Below are 17,500 nucleotides of genomic sequence, written 5' to 3'. Positions count from 1 at the left end.
CATATCCCCCCCACCCACTAGAACGTTCTCTACCAGACTCTAGAACGTTCTCTACCACACACTAGAGCTGGGACCATATTCCCAACATCGCCCTGCTCTCCCCCAGTTTATCTGACGTTGGTCATTTGGGGGATTAGCCAACACAACATTCTCTCATATTGTTTGGTCGTCAATAGTAATGTGCATTATTCTGCTTCCTGCAATGAAAGTATCATCCCTGTCTCACTTCCTCTCCTCACTTCCTCTCCTTACTTCCTCTCCTCACTTCCTCTCCTTACTTCCTCTCCTCACTGCCTGCCCTCACTGCCTGCCCTCACTTCCTCTCCTTACTTCCTCTCCTCACTTCCTCTCCTCACTGCCTGCCCTCACTTCCTCTCCTCACTTCCTCTCATCAGTGCCTGCCCTCACTGCCTGCCCTCACTTCCTCTCCTCACTGCCTGCCCTCACTTCCTCTCTTCACTGCCTGCCCTCACTTCCTCTCCTCACTGCCTGCCCTCACTTCCTCTCCTCACTGCCTGCCCTCACTTCCTCTCCTCACTGCCTGCCCTCACTGCCTCTCCTCACTTCCTCTCCTCACTGCCTCTCCTCACTTCCTCTCCTCACTTCCTCTCCTCACTGCCTGCCCTCACTTCCTCTCCTCACTGCCTGCCCTCACTGCCTGCCCTCACTTCCTCTCTTCACTGCCTGCCCTCACTTCCTCTCCTCACTGCCTGCCCTCACTTCCTCTCCTCACTGCCTGCCCTCACTGCCTGCCCTCACTTCCTCTCCTCACTTCCTCTCCTCACTGCCTCTCCTCACTTCCTCTCCTCACTTCCTCTCCTCACTGCCTGCCCTCACTTCCTCTCCTCACTTCCTCTCCTCACTTCCTCTCCTCACTTCCTCTCCTCACTGCCTGCCCTCACTTCCTCTCCTCACTTCCTCTCCTCACTGCCTGCCCTCACTTCCTCTCCTCACTTCCTCTCCTCACTGCCTGCCCTCACTTCCTCTCCTCACTTCCTCTCCTCACTGCCTGCCCTCACTTCCTCTCCTCACTTCCTCTCCTCACTGCCTGCCCTCACTGCCTGCCCTCACTTCCTCTCCTCACTTCCTCTCCTCACTGCCTGCCCTCACTTCCTCTCCTCACTTCCTCTCCTCACTTCCTCTCCTCACTTCCTCTCCTCACTTCCTCTCCTCACTGCCTGGCCTCACTTCCTCTCCTCACTTCCTCTCCTCACTACCTGCCCTCACTTCCTCTCCTCACTTCCTCTCCTCACTTCCTCTCCTCACTGCCTGCCCTCACTTCCTCTCCTCACTTCCTCTCCTCACTTCCTCTCCTCACTTCCTCTCCTCACTGCGTGGCCTCACTTCCTCTCCTCACTTCCTCTCCTCACTTCCTCTCCTCACTGCGTGGCCTCACTTCCTCTCCTCACTTCCTCTCCTCACTTCCTCTCCTCACTTCCTCTCCTCACTTCCTCTCCTCACTTCCTCTCCTCACTGCCTGCCCTCACTTCCTCTCCTCACTTCCTCTCCTCACTTCCTCTCCTCACTTCCTCTCCTCACTGCCTGCCCTCACTTCCTCTCCTCACTTCCTCTCCTCACTTCCTCTCCTCACTGCCTGCCCTCACTTCCTCTCCTCACTTCCTCTCCTCACTTCCTCTCCTCACTTCCTCTCCTCACTTCCTCTCCTCACTGCCTGCCCTCACTTCCTCTCCTCACTTCCTCTCCTCACTTCCTCTCCTCACTTCCTCTCCTCACTTCCTCTCCTCACTTCCTCTCCTCACTGCCTGCCCTCACTTCCTCTCCTCACTTCCTCTCCTCACTTCCTCTCCTCACTTCCTCTCCTCACTGCCTGCCCTCACTTCCTCTCCTCACTTCCTCTCCTCACTTCCTCTCCTCACTTCCTCTCCTCACTGCCTCTCCTCACTTCCTCTCCTCACTTCCTCTCCTCACTTCCTCTCCTCACTTCCTCTCCTCACTTCCTCTCCTCACTGCCTGCCCTCACTTCCTCTCCTCACTTCCTCTCCTCACTGCCTGCCCTCACTTCTTCTCCTCACTTCCTCTCCTCACTTCCTCTCCTCACTTCCTCTCCTCACTTCCTCTCCTCACTTCCTCTCCTCACTGCCTGCCCTCACTTCCTCTCCTCACTTCCTCTCCTCATTTCCTCTCCTCACTGCGTGGCCTCACTTCCTCTCCTCACTTCCTCTCCTCACTTCCTCTCCTCACTGCGTGGCCTTGTAATAATTTGTATTAATAATGTGTTAGTCGTTATTCAGCCAAATGGGTCAATTTATCGTGCTAACTTTTTATCGCCAAGCTCTAACACGCTGGGAAGCGCACACACAGTCAGATGAGTCTGATTCAAGTGTGTGTGTGTGTGTGTGTGTGTGTGTGTGTAGGATCCAAAAGATTCCTCGTCTCCTGGTAGCAGCAGCTGATGGATATCTGTACCTCTATAACCTGGACCCACAGGAGGGGGGAGAGTGTACCCTGATGAAACAACACAGGTAACACTGAAACAACACAGGTAACACCCTGATGAAACAACACAGGTAACACTGAAACAACACAGGTAACACTGAAACAACACAGGTAACACCCTGATGAAACAACACAGGTAACACCCTGATGAAACAACACAGGTAACACCCTGATGAAACAACACAGGTAGCACCCTGATGAAACAACACAGGTAACACCCTGATGAAACAACACAGGTAACACCCTGATGAAACAACACAGGTAACACCCTGATGAAACAACACAGGTAGCACCCTGATGAAACAACACAGGTAACACCCTGATGAAACAACACAGGTAACACCCTGATGAAACAACACAGGTAGCACCCTGATGAAACAACACAGGTAACACCCTGATGAAACAACACAGGTAGCACCCTGATGAAACAACACAGGTAACACCCTGATGAAACAACACAGGTAGCACTGAAACAACACAGGTAACACCCTGATGAAACAACACAGGTAGCACTGAAACAACACAGGTAACACCCTGATGAAACAACACAGGTAACACCAACACAGGTAACACCCTGATGAAACAACACAGGTAGCACCCTGATGAAACAACACAGGTAACACCCTGATGAAACAACACAGGTAGCACCCTGATGAAACAACACAGGTAGCACCCTGATGAAACAACACAGGTAACACCCTGATGAAACAACACAGGTAGCACCCTGATGAAACAACACAGGTAACACCCTGATGAAACAACACAGGTAACACCCTGATGAAACAACACAGGTAACACCCTGATGAAACAACACAGGTAACACTAAAACAACACAGGTAGCACCCTGATGAAACAACACAGGTAGCACCCTGATGAAACAACACAGGTAACACCCTGATGAAACAACACAGGTAACATTGAAACAACACAGGTAGCACCCTGATGAAACAACACAGGTAACACCCTGATGACACAACACAGGTAACACCCTGATGACACAACACAGGTAACACCCTGATGACACAACACAGGTAACACCCTGATGAAACAACACAGGTAGCACCCTGATGAAACAACACAGGTAACACCCTGATGAAACAACACAGGTAACATTGAAACAACACAGGTAGCACCCTGATGAAACAACACAGGTAACACCCTGATGAAACAACACAGGTAACATTGAAACAACACAGGTAGCACCCTGATGAAACAACACAGGTAGCACCCTGATGAAACAACACAGGTAACACTGAAACAACACAGGTAACACTGAAACAACACAGGTAACACCCTGATGAAACAACACAGGTAACACCCTGATGACACAACACAGGTAACACCCTGATGAAACAACACAGGTAGCACCCTGATGAAACAACACAGGTAACACCCTGATGAAACAACACAGGTAGCACCCTGATGAAACAACACAGGTAGCACCCTGATGAAACAACACAGGTAACACCCTGATGAAACAACACAGGTAACACCCTGATGAAACAACACAGGTAACACCCTGATGAAACAACACAGGTAACATTGAAACAACACGGGTAGCACCCTGATGAAACAACACAGGTAACACCCTGATGAAACAACACAGGTAACACCCTGATGAAACAACACAGGTAACACCCTGATGAAACAACACAGGTAACACCCTGATGAAACAACACAGGTAACACCCTGATGAAACAACACAGGTAGCACTGAAACAACACAGGTAGCACCCTGATGAAACAACACAGGTAACACCCTGATGAAACAACACAGGTAGTACCCTGATGAAACAACACAGGTAGCACTGAAACAACACAGGTAGCACCCTGATGAAACAACACAGGTAACACCCTGATGAAACAACACAGGTAGTACCCTGATGAAACAACACAGGTAACACCCTGATGAAACAACACAGGTAACACCCTGATGAAACAACACAGGTAGCACTGAAACAACACAGGTAACACCCTGATGAAACAACACAGGTAACACTGAAACAACACAGGTAGCACCCTGATGAAACAACACAGGTAGCACCCTGATGAAACAACACAGGTAGCACTGAAACAACACAGGTAGCACCCTGATGAAACAACACAGGTAGCACCCTGATGAAACAACACAGGTAACACTGAAACAACACAGGTAGTACCCTGATGAAACAACACAGGTAACACCCTGATGAAACAACACAGGTAGCACCCTGATGAAACAACACAGGTAACACCCTGATGAAACAACACAGGTAACACTAAAACAACACAGGTAGCACCCTGATGAAACAACACAGGTAGCACCCTGATGAAACAACACAGGTAACACCCTGATGAAACAACACAGGTAACACCCTGATGAAACAACACAGGTAGCACCCTGATGAAACAACACAGGTAGCACCCTGATGAAACAACACAGGTAACACCCTGATGAAACAACACAGGTAGCACCCTGATGAAACAACACAGGTAGCACTCTGATGAAACAACACAGGTAGCACCCTGATGAAACAACACAGGTAGCACCCTGATGAAACAACACAGGTAACACCCTGATGAAACAACACAGGTAACACCCTGATGAAACAACACAGGTAGCACCCTGATGAAACAACACAGGTAGCACCCTGATGAAACAACCCAGGTAACACCCTGATGAAACAACACAGGTAACACTGAAACAACACAGGTAACACCCTGATGAAACAACACAGGTAGCACTGAAACAACACAGGTAACACCCTGATGAAACAACACAGGCTCCATTCCTCAATGCCAGGGTCGTGGGCTCCATTCCTCAATGCCAGGGTCGTGGGCTCCATTCCTCAATGCCAGGGTCGTGGGCTCCATTCCTCAATGCCAGGGTCCTGGGCTCCATTCCTCAATGCCAGGGTCGTGGGCTCCATTCCTCAATGCCAGGGTCGTGGGCTCCATTCCTCAATGCCAGGGTCCTGGGCTCCATTCCTCAATGCCAGGGTCGTGGGCTCCATTCCTCAATGCCAGGGTCATGGGCTCCATTCCTCAATGCCAGGGTCGTGGGCTCCATTCCTCAATCCCAGGGTCGTGGGCTCCATTCCTCAATGCCAGGGTCCTGGGCTCCATTCCTCAATGCCAGGGTCGTGGGCTCCATTCCTCAATGCCAGAGTCCTGGGCTCCATTCCTCAATGCCAGGGTCGTGGGCTCCATTCCTCAATGCCAGGGTCGTGGGCTCCATTCCTCAATGCCAGGGTCGTGGGCTCCACTCCTCAATGCCAGGGTCCTGGGCTCCATTCTCAATGCCAGGGTCGGGCTCCATTCCTCAATGCCAGGGTCGTGGGCTCCACTCTCAATGCCAGGGTCCTGGGCTCCATTCCTCAATGCCAGGGTCGTGGCTCCATTCCTCAATGCCAGGGTCGTGGGCTCCATTCCTCAATGCCAGGGTCGTGGGCTCCATTCCTCAATGCCAGGGTCGTGGGCTCCATTCCTCAATGCCAGGGTCGTGGCTCCATTCCTCAATGCCAGGGTCGTGGGCTCCATTCCTCAATGCCAGGGTCGGGGCTCCATTCCTCAATGCCAGGGTCGTGGGCTCCATTCAATCCTCAATGCCAGGGTCCTGGGCTCCATTCCTCAATGCCAGGGTCGTGGGCTCCATTCCTCAATGCCAGGGTCCTGGGATCCATTCCTCAATGCCAGGGTCGTGGGCTCCATTCCTCAATGCCAGGGTCCTGGGCTCCATTCCTCAATGCCAGGGTCCTGGGCTCCATTCCTCAATGCCAGGGTCCTGGGCTCCATTCCTCAATGCCAGGGTCCTGGGCTCCATTCCTCAATGCCAGGGTCCTGGGCTCCATTCCTCAATGCCAGGGTCGTGGGCTCCATTCCTCAATGCCAGGGTCCTGGGCTCCATTCCTCAATGCCAGGGTCGTGGGCTCCATCCTCAATGCCAGGTCGTGGCTCCACTCCTCAATGCCAGGGTCCTGGGCTCCATCCTCAATGCCAGGGTCCTGGGCTCCACTCCTCAATGCCAGGGTCCTGGGCTCCATTCCTCAATGCCAGGGTCGTGGGCTCCATTCCTCAATGCCAGGGTCCTGGGCTCCATTCCTCAATGCCAGGGTCGTGGGCTCCATTCTCAATGCCAGGGTCGTGGCTCCATTCCTCAATGCCAGGGTCGTGGGCTCCATTCCTCAATGCCAGGGTCGTGGGATCCATTCCTCAATGTCAGGGTCGTGGGCTCCATTCCTCAATGCCAGGGTCGTGGGCTCCATTCCTCAATGCCAGGGTCCTGGGCTCCATTCCTCAATGCCAGGGTCGTGGGCTCCATTCCTCAATGCCAGGGTCCTGGGCTCCATTCCTCAATGCCAGGGTCCTGGGCTCCATTCCTCAATGCCAGGGTCCTGGGCTCCATTCCTCAATGCCAGGGTCCTGGGCTCCATTCCTCAATGCCAGGGTCCTGGGCTCCATTCCTCAATGCCAGGGTCGTGGGCTCCATTCCTCAATGCCAGGGTCCTGGGCTCCATTCCTCAATGCCAGGGTCCTGGGCTCCATTCCTCAATGCCAGGGTCCTGGGCTCCATTCCTCAATGCCAGGGTCCTGGCTCCATTCCTCAATGCCAGGGTCGTGGGCTCCATTCCTCAATGCCAGGGTCCTGGGCTCCATTCCTCAATGCCAGGGTCGTGGGCTCCATTCCTCAATGCCAGGGTCGGGCTCCATTCCTCAATGCCAGGGTCCTGGGCTCCATTCCTCAATGCCAGGGTCGTGGGCTCCATTCCCTCAATGCCAGGGTCGTGGGCTCCATTCCTCAATGCCAGGGTCCTGGGCTCCATTCTCAATGCCAGGGTCCTGGGCTCCATTCCTCAATGCCAGGGTCCTGGGCTCCATTCCTCAATGCCAGGGTCCTGGGCTCCATTCCTCAATGCCAGGGTCCTGGGCTCCATTCCTCAATGCCAGGGTCGTGGGCTCCATTCCTCAATGCCAGGGTCCTGGGCTCCATTCCTCAATGCCAGGGTCGTGGGCTCCATTCCTCAATGCCAGGGTCCTGGGCTCCATTCCTCAATGCCAGGGTCGTGGGCTCCATTCCTGCTCAGGCCACACATATGTACTCATTGAAAGTAGTTTGGATAAAAGTGTCTGTTAAATGGCATACAGTATATGAACTTAAATCATTCTGTGTTCCTCAGGTTAGACGGCAGTGCTGAGCCGCCCAATGAGATCCTGGAACAGGGGTCACATGACCGACCCCTTACTGCACAGACCTACAACACTGCTGGGATGAAAGGTACACACACCCCAGGGCGTCGTTAGTCAAATTGGCACCGGACGACCTGGGCCGGCAGGTAGCCTAGTGGTTAGAACGTTGGGTCAGTAACCGAAAGGTTGCTGGATCAAATCCCTGAGAATGTCCTTCTGACCTGAACAAAGCAGTTTCTTTATTTTTAATTTATTTTACCTTTATTTAACGAGGCAAGTCAGTTAAGAACAAATTCTTCTTTACAACGATGGCCTACCAGGGAACAGTGGGTTCAGGGGTAGAATGACAGATTATACTGTATATATATATTATACTGTATATATATATATATATATATATATATTTAACCTTCACTAAAGTTTTGAACAGGCTATATTGCAGCATTGACCAAGTAAGACTAGTACCTACCATACCCACCAAGTGACAGTGATATTTCTTTTACAACAGGCTGAGGTTGGATACTACCTGTCAGGGCAAGGAGACTGAGGTTGGATACTACCTGTCAGGGCAAGGAGACTGAGGTTGGATACTACCTGTCAGGGCAAGGAGACTGAGGTTGGATACTACCTGTCAGGGCAAGGAGACTGAGGTTGGATACTACCTGTCAGGGCAAGGAGACTGAGGTTGGATACTACCTGTCAGGGCAAGGAGACTGAGGTTGGATACTACCTGTCAGGGCAAGGAGACGGAGGTTGGATACTACCTGTCAGGGCAAGGAGACTGAGGTTGGATACTACCTGTCAGGGCAAGGAGACGGAGGTTGGATACTACCTGTCAGGGCAAGGAGACTGGAGGTTGGATACTACCTGTCAGGGCAAGGAGACGGAGGTTGGATACTACCTGTCAGGGCAAGGAGACGGAGGTTGGATACTACCTGTCAGGGCAAGGAGACTGGAGGTTGGATACTACCTGTCAGGGCAAGGAGACTGAGGTTGGATACTACCTGTCAGGGCAAGGAGACTGAGGTTGGATACTACCTGTCAGGGCAAGGAGACTGAGGTTGGATACTACCTGTCAGGGCAAGGAGACTGAGGTTGGATACCACCTGTCAGGGCAAGGAGACTGAGGTTGGATACTACCTGTCAGGGCAAGGAGACGGAGGTTGGATACTACCTGTCAGGGCAAGGAGACGGAGGTTGGATACTACCTGTCAGGGCAAGGAGACTGAGGTTGGATACTACCTGTCAGGGCAAGGAGACTGAGGTTGGATACTACCTGTCAGGGCAAGGAGACTGAGGTTGGATACTACCTGTCAGGGCAAGGAGACTGAGGTTGGATACTACCTGTCAGGGCAAGGAGACTGAGGTTGGATACTACCTGTCAGGGCAAGGAGACTGAGGTTGGATACTACCTGTCAGGGCAAGGAGACTGAGGTTGGATACTACCTGTCAGGGCAAGGAGACTGAGGTTGGATACTACCTGTCAGGGCAAGGAGACTGAGGTTGGATACTACCTGTCAGGGCAAGGAGACTGAGGTTGGATACTACCTGTCAGGGCAAGGAGACTGAGGTTGGATACTACCTGTCAGGGCAAGGAGACTGAGGTTGGATACTACCTGTCAGGGCAAGGAGACTGAGGTTGGATACTACCTGTCAGGGCAAGGAGACTGAGGTTGTTTTTTATTTAACCAGGAAGGGTATTGAGATGAATATCTATTTTTCAAGAGCGCCCTGGCCAAGATAGGCAGCAACAAGTCATTACAAAAGAATTACAGACAGACAACATCGGAAAAACTACAAGTAATCTAGTAAAAAACCATTGAATTCACAAGAGTATAAAACAGCAAATTAAAAACATTGACAGGTCAGGGAATCAGCCTCAAAATCCTTCATCAGTGATTTAAAAACACCAATCAACACCAATCAAGTTCTTCCAGTTTAAAAGTATTTTGTAAGGTGTTCCAAGACGATGGCGCAGAGGACATAAAAGCCCTTTTACCAAATTCAGTTCGGACATTTGGAACAGTTAGCAGGATAAAGTCCAGCGAACGAAGAGACGACCCACCACATTTCTGAACAATAAAAATGCCCAAATAAAAAGGTAGTAAACCCAAAATGGCTTTGTAAATAAAAGTATACCAGTGACTGAGCCTACGAGTGACTAGAGAAGGCCAGCCAACTCAGGAAGGGTTTTGCAGTTTAAAATAAATCTCAAAGTGCCATGGTAAAGGGTGTCAATTGATCTCAAAACACTGAGCGGAAGCATTCATACATAAAACATCCCCATAGTCTAGTAAAGGCATAAATGTAGCTGATACTAGCCTCCTCCTGGCTTCAAAAGAAAAACAGGCCTTATTCCTAAAATAAAATCCCAACTTCAGCTTCAAGTTGTTCAAGTTGTTGAATATGCATTTTAAAAGAGGCCGTCGTCAATTAAAATTCAAAAAGGTATTTATATGAGGTTACAACCTCAGTCTCCTTGCCCTGACAGGTAGTATCCAACCTCAGTCTCCTTGCCCTGACAGGTAGTATCCAACCTCAGTCTCCTTGCCCTGACAGGTAGTACCCAAGATATTTATATGAGGTTACAACCTCCGTCTCCTTGCCCTGACAGGTAGTACCCAAGATATTTATATGAGGTTACAACCTCCGTCTCCTTGCCCTGACAGGTAGTATCCAAGATATTACAACCTCCGTCTCCTTGCCCTGACAGGTAGTATCCAAGATATTTATATGAGGTTACAACCTCAGTCTCCTTGCCCTGACAGGTAGTATCCAAGATATTACAACCTCAGTCTCCTTGCCCTGACAGGTAGTATCCAAGATATTACAACCTCAGTCTCCTTGCCCTGACAGGTAGTATCCAAGATATTTATATGAGATTACAACCTCCGTCTCCTTGCCCTGACAGGTAGTATCCAAGATATTACAACCTCAGTCTCCTTGCCCTGACAGGTAGTATCCAAGATATTTATATGAGATTACAACCTCAGTCTCCTTGCCCTGACAGGTAGTATCCAAGATATTACAACCTCAGTCTCCTTGCCCTGACAGGTAGTATCCAAGATATTTATATGAGGTTACAACCTCAGTCTCCTTGCCCTGACAGGTAGTATCCAAGATATTTATATGAGGTTACAACCTCAGTCTCCTTGCCCTGACAGGTAGTATCCAAGATATTACAACCTCAGCCTCCTTGCCCTGACAGGTAGTATCCAACCTCAGTCTCCTTGCCCTGACAGGCAGTATCCAAGATATTTATATGAGGTTACAACCTCAGGCTCCTTGCCCTGACAGGTAGTATCCAAGATATTACAACCTCAGTCTCCTTGCCCGGACAGGTAGTATCCAACCTCAGTCTCCTTGCCCTGACAGGCAGTATCCAAGATATTTATATGAGGTTACAACCTCAGTCTCCTTGCCCGGACAGGTAGTATCCAACCTCAGTCTCCTTGCCCTGACAGGCAGTATCCAAGATATTTATATGAGGTTACAACCTCAGTCTCCTTGCCCGGACAGGTAGTATCCAACCTCAGTCTCCTTGCCCTGACAGGTAGTATCCAACCTCAGTCTCCTTGCCCTGACAGGTAGTATCCAAGATATTTATATGAGGTTACAACCTCAGTCTCCTTGCCCTGACAGGTAGTATCCCAGATATTACAACCTCAGTCTCCTTGCCCTGACAGGTAGTATCCAAGATATTTACATGAGGTTACAACCTCCGTCTCCTTGCCCTGACAGGTAGTATCCAATATATTACAACCTCAGGCTCCTTGCCCTGACAGGTAGTATCCAAGATATTTACATGAGGTTACAACCTCCATCTCCTTGCCCTGACAGGTAGTATCCAATATATTTATATGAGGTTACAACCTCAGTCTCCTTGCCCTGACAGGTAGGATAAGAGCGTCTGCTAAATTACTTAAATGTAAATGTAAATGTAGTATCCAAGATATTTATATGAGGTTACAACCTCAGTCTCCTTGCCCTGACAGGTAGTATCCAAGATATTACAACCTCAGTCTCCTTGCCCTGACAGGTAGTATCCAAGATATTACAACCTCCGTCTCCTTGCCCTGACAGGTAGTATCCAAGATATTACAACCTCAGTCTCCTTGCCCTGACAGGTAGTGTCCAAGATATTTATATGAGGTTACAACCTCAGGCTCCTTGCCCTGACAGGTAGTATCCAAGATATTTATATGAGGTTACAACCTCAGGCTCCTTGCCCTGACAGGTAGTATCCAAGATATTACAACCTCAGTCTCCTTGCCCTGACAGGTAGTATCCAAGATATTTATATGAGGTTACTACCTCAGTCTCCTTGCCCTGACAGGTAGTAATAGGTGAAAGGTTCAGAGGTCTATTTCTGGCATTAGAAAACACCCTTAGTGTAGTTTTGTCAGTATTGAGGATACGCTTCAATTGACACAAGGTATGTTGAACAGTATAAAAAGCAGTTTGCAAGTTCTGGAAAGCTTTTGTAAGAGATGAGGCACAACAGTATCATCAGCATAAAAATGAAGTTGTGCATTTTGGACATTTTTGTCTAAATCATTTATATAAATCGTGAATAAGAGAGGACCAAGTACAGAGCCTTGGGGCACACCTTTCAAGACAGACAATTTAACAGACATAAGCCCATCAAATTGAGTGCACTGAGTTCTATCAGACAGATAGTTAGCAAACCATGCAACTGCATGCTCTGAAAGACCTACACTCGACAATCTCTGCCTTAGTATAGCATGATCAACTGTATCAAAAGCCTTAGAGAGATCAGTAAAAAGTGAGACACAGTGCTGTTTTTTGTCAATGGCTTCAGTGATATCATTTAAAACCTTCTGCTGCTGTAATTGTGCTATGCTTCTTCCTGAAGCCCGATTGGTACATTGATAAAATAGAGTTAGTAAATAAAAATTATTTTAGCTGTTCACTTACAAGGGTTTCAAGTATTTTCACCAGGGGTGAAAGCTCTGAGATTGGCCTATAATTATTTAAAAGAGTTGGATCTCCCCCTTTTAAAAGTGGTAGGACAAATGCTGATTTCAGATCTTTGGAATTTCACTAATACAAATACGTCACAATGCTGCAGACACCTTGGGGAAAACGTGGGAAAAGTAAGCTGACTCCTAGCTCCTCCACAGCCATATAAGGAGTCATTGCCATGAGGCGGTTTAAAAAAATGCGGCACTTCCTGATTGTATTTTTATCTGGGTTTTCTGTAACATCAGTTCTGTGGCACTCTGACAATATCTTTGCAGTTTTGGAAACGTCAGAATGTTTTCTTTCAAAGCTGTCAATTTTATGCATAGTCAAGCATCTTTTCGTGACAAAATATCTTGTTTAAAATGGGAACGTTTTTTTCATGCAAAAATTAAAAGAGCGCCCCCTATATCGAAGAAGTAAATTTAGCCAAAGAATGTCTCAACAGAATGAAACAAAACACATTTGCCGACAATAACAATTCAAATAAATAAATAAAAGTTAAAAAATGACATCCTAGCTGAATGGTGAGTTTCATAGTAGCCTGCATTTGGCCATGCTAACGCTTTTCTCATCTTTGTCCACTACAATATTAAAGTGTGTCCATACATGGGCTTTTCACTGACTTAGATTTTACTTCACTGAAAAAGGCCTCCATCTTCTCAATCAACATTAGCCTCGGCCAAGGCTCTTCTCTCCCTGTCCTCAGCAGCAGGCACATGATAAGGCAGCAAGCAAGGAGTGAGAGAATGGTGCTGAAGCGTGAAATCAGGGTGCATGATGGGTGAGCCCCAGAGAATTTGGCCGGCTACGATTTTATTTATCGGCTTTTAATTTATTTCATAGGCCAAAGCCGGCAATTACCGGCTAACAGAAAACCCTTATTGCACGCTCCCTCAAACTGAGACATCTGTGGCATTCTGTTGTGTGGTAAAACCGCACATTTTAGACTGACCTTTTATTGTCCCCAGCACAAGGTGCACCTGTGTTGTTTAGTCAGCTTGATATGCCACACCTGTTAGGTGGATGGATTATCTTGGCGAAGGAGAAATGCTCACTAACAGGGAGGTAAACAAATTTGTGCACAAAATTAGAGAGAAAGAAGCTTTTTGTGCGTCAGGGCTAAAACAAATATGTGGAATGTCTGGTGGTCCCCGAGGAGAGGGTTGGGAAGTACTGGGTTGATTCATTAATGAGCCAGATGTTTCACATGATGTATAGATGTGAAGCATCCTGTCGGCGTTTTCCTCTCACTACCAAATATGGTGATGAGAGGAAACCCATCAATCGGCGTTTCCTCTCACTACCAAATATGGTGATGAGAGGAAGCCCAGTGGGAAGAAGATGGAGCGAGATGGATCTTGCCCGACATTCTGCTAATGTTCTCATCGATGAAACATTTGATCTCCATACAGTTTCTGTTTCCAGAAGTAGAATCTGTAACAGAGCGGACTGTGTGTTTTGTAGACTTTACCCTTTTGCCAACGTTGTTTAGAAGGAGTGCAAGGGGGAATTAAGTTATGGCACACGTGCGCTTCTCAGAGTAGGCGTTCCCTAATGGAAATATGCAAATAACTGCTAGAATGCCAATAGGATCTCACTAGCTCATGCTTGGCTCTGCCCACTATGATTCATGTGCTCCCATTGGGTTAGTTAGACAGATATTTGTTCCTGCCCTATGAGATGACGTGCTAATACTTTTCAGACTAAGTTCCTTTTCAGGGCTGGGTTTTATTTGAATGTGACCACCCACCAGCATGGCATTGTTTACTCATCAAAAACAGCTGCTAAGTTCTTCCTCTTGTTGACTGGGCTGATCCAACAGGCCTTCCCATGTAGTTCTTCCTCTGGGCTGATCCAACAAGCCTTTCCATGTAGTTCTTCCTCTTGTTGACTGGGCTGATCCAACAGGCCTTTCCATGTAGTTCTTCCTCTGGGCTGATCCAACAAGCCTTTCCATGTAGTTCTTCCTCTTGTTGACTGGCCTGATCCAACAAGCCTTTCCATGTAGTTCTTCCTCTGGGCTGATCCAACAAGCCTTTCCATGTAGTTCTTCCTCTTGTTGACTGGGCTGATCCAACAAGCCTTTCCATGTAGTTCTTCCTCTTGTTGACCAGGCTGATCCAACAAGCCTTTCCATGTAGTTCTTCCTCTTGTTGACTGGGCTGATCCAACAAGCCTGTCCATGTAGTTCTTCCTCTTGTTGACTGGGCTGATCCAACAAGCCTGTCCATGTAGTTCTTCCTCTTGTTGACTGGGCTGATCCAACAAGCCTTTCCATGTAGTTCTTCCTCTGGGCTGATCCAACAAGCCTTTCCATGTAGTTCTTCTTCCTCTGAGCTGATCCAACAAGCCTTTCCATGTAGTTCTTCCTCTGAGCTGATCCAACAAGCCTGTCCATGTAGTTCTTCCTCTTGTTGACTGGGCTGATCCAACAAGCCTTTCCATGTAGTTCTTCCTCTGGGCTGATCCAACAAGCTCGTCCATCATTCTTCCTCTGAGCTGATCAACAAACCTTTCCATGTAGTTCTTCCTCTTGTTGACTGAGTTGATCCAACAGGCCTTTCCATGTAGTTCTTCCTCTTGTTGACTGGGCTGATCCAACAAGCCTGTCCATGTAGTTCTTCCTCTGGGCTGATCCAACAAGCCTTTCCATGTAGTTCTTCCTCTTGTTGACTGGGCTGATCCAACAAGCCTTTCCATGTAGTTCTTCCTCTGGGCTGATCCAACAAGCCTGTCCATGTAGTTCTTCCTCTTGTTGACTGGGCTGATCCAACAAGCCTTTCCATGTAGTTCTTCCTCTGGGCTGATCCAACAAGCCTTTCCATGTAGTTCTTCCTCTGGGCTGATCCAACAAGCCTTTCCATGTAGTTCTTCCTCTGGGCTGATCCAAAAAGCCTTTCCATGTAGTTCTTCCTCTGGGCTGATCCAACAAGCCTTTCCATGTAGTTCTTCCTCTTGTTGACTGGAACTGATCCAACAAGCCTTTCCATGTAGTTCTTCCTCTGGGCTGATCCAACAAGCCTTTCCATGTAGTTCTTCCTCTTGTTGACTGGGCTGATCCAACAAGCCTGTCCATGTAGTTCTTCCTCTGGGGCTGATCCAACAAGCCTGTCCATGTAGTTCTTCCTCTGGGCTGATCCAACAAGCCTGTCCATGTAGTTCTTCCTCTGGGCTGATCCAACAAGCCTTTCCATGTAGTTCTTCCTCTGAGCTGATCCAACAGGCCTTTCCATGTAGTTCTTCCTCTGGGCTGATCCAACAGCCTGTCCATGTAGCAGGGTATCCCTCCACTGGGTAGCAGCAGGGTATCCCTCCACTGGATAGCAGCAGGCCTCCCTCCACTGGGTAGGAGCAGGGTATCCCTCCACTTGGTCTGGTAGCAGCAGGGTATCCCTCCACTGGGTAGCAGCAGGGTATCCCACCACTTGGTCTGGTAGCAGCAGGGTATCCCACCACTGGGTAGCATCAGGGTATCCTCCACTTGGTCTGGTAGCAGCAGGGTATCCCTCCACTGGGTAGAAGCAGGGTATCCCACCACTTGGTCTGGTAGCAGCAGGGTATCCCACCACTGGGTAGCATCAGGGTATCCACCACTTGGTCTGGTAGCAGCAGGGTATCCCCCACTGGGTAGCAGCAGGGTATCCCACCACTGGGTAGCAGCAGAGTATCCCTCCACTGGGTAGGAACAGGGTATCCTCCACTGGGTCTGGTAGCAGCAGGGTATCCCACCACTTGGTCTGGTAGCAGCAGGGTATCCCTCCACTTGGTCTGGGTAGTAGCAGGATCCTCCACTTGGTCTGGGTAGCAGCAGGGTATCCCACCACTTGGTCTGGTAGCAGCAGGGTATCCCTCCACTTGGTCTGGGTAGCAGCAGGGTATCCCCCCCACTTGGTCTGGTAGCAGCAGGGTATCCCTCCACTTGGTCTGGGTAGCAGCAGGGTATCCCTCCACTTGGTCTGGAGTAGCAGCAGGGTATCCCACCACTTGGTCTGCAGCAGGGAAGATCCTCTCCATTTGGTCTGGGTAGTAGCAGGGTATCCCTCCACTTGGTCTGGGTAGTAGCAGGGTATCCCTCCACTTGGTCTGGGTAGCAGCAGGGTATCCCACCACTTGGTCTGGGTAGCAGCAGGGTATCCCCACTTGGTCTGGTAGCAGCAGGGCATCCCTCCACTTGGTCTGGGTAGCAGCAGGGTATCCCTCCACTTGGTCTGGGTAGCAGCAGGGTATCCCACCACTTGGTCTGGGTAGTAGCAGGGTTTCCCTCCACTTGGTCTGGGTAGTAGTATCCCCACTTGGTCTGGTAGTAGCAGGGTATCCCTCCACTTGGTCTGGGTAGTAGCAGGGTATCCCCCACTTGGTCTGGGTAGTAGCAGGGTATCCACCACTTTGGTCTGGTAGCAGCAGGGTATCCCCCACTTGGTCTGGGTAGCAGCAGGGTATCCCACCACTTGGTCTGGGTAGCAGCAGGGTATCCCCCCACTGGGTAGCAGCAGGGTATCCCTCCACTTGGTCTGGTAGCAGCAGGGTTTCCCTCCACTTGGTCTGGGTAGTAGCAGGGTATCCCTCCACTGGGTCTGGGTAGCAGCAGGGATCCCTCCACTTGGTCTGGTTGCAGCAGGGTATCCCCCCACTTGGTCTGGGTAGCAGCAGGGTATCCCACCACTTGGTCTGGGTAGCAGCAGGGTATCCCCCCACTGGGTAGCAGCAGGGTATCCCTCCACTTGGTCTGGGTAGCAGCAGGGTATCCCCCCACTTGGTCTGGGTAGCAGCAGGGTGTCCCTCTCCACTTGGTCTGGGTGGCAGCAGGGTATCCCTCCACTTGGTCTGGGTAGCACCAGGGTATCCCTCCACTTGGTCTGGGTAGCACCAGGGTATCCCTCCACTTGGTCGTG

General features: G+C 49.6%; 1 protein-coding gene across 1 annotated transcript in view; it reads left to right on the top strand.

Annotated features, from left to right (window-relative positions):
* Positions 1–7,751, top strand: part of LOC135567770 (WD repeat domain phosphoinositide-interacting protein 2) — a 56,229-nt gene extending 48,478 nt beyond the window's left edge. The window contains exons 11-12 of the mRNA XM_065014992.1: positions 2,376–2,483; positions 7,613–7,751. Of these exons, the coding sequence (XP_064871064.1) occupies positions 2,376–2,483; positions 7,613–7,736 (232 nt within the window). The 3' untranslated portion in view covers positions 7,737–7,751. The remainder of the gene's footprint in view (positions 1–2,375; positions 2,484–7,612) is intronic.
* The last annotated feature ends 9,749 nt before the right edge of the window (positions 7,752–17,500 follow it).

The sequence above is a fragment of the Oncorhynchus nerka genome, unplaced genomic scaffold (assembly GCF_034236695.1).
Source record: "Oncorhynchus nerka isolate Pitt River unplaced genomic scaffold, Oner_Uvic_2.0 unplaced_scaffold_1821, whole genome shotgun sequence".
NCBI classification, from domain to species: domain Eukaryota; kingdom Metazoa; phylum Chordata; class Actinopteri; order Salmoniformes; family Salmonidae; genus Oncorhynchus; species Oncorhynchus nerka.
The sequence above is the reverse complement of the archived record's forward strand: the minus strand, read 5'-3'. Positions and strand labels throughout refer to the sequence as shown.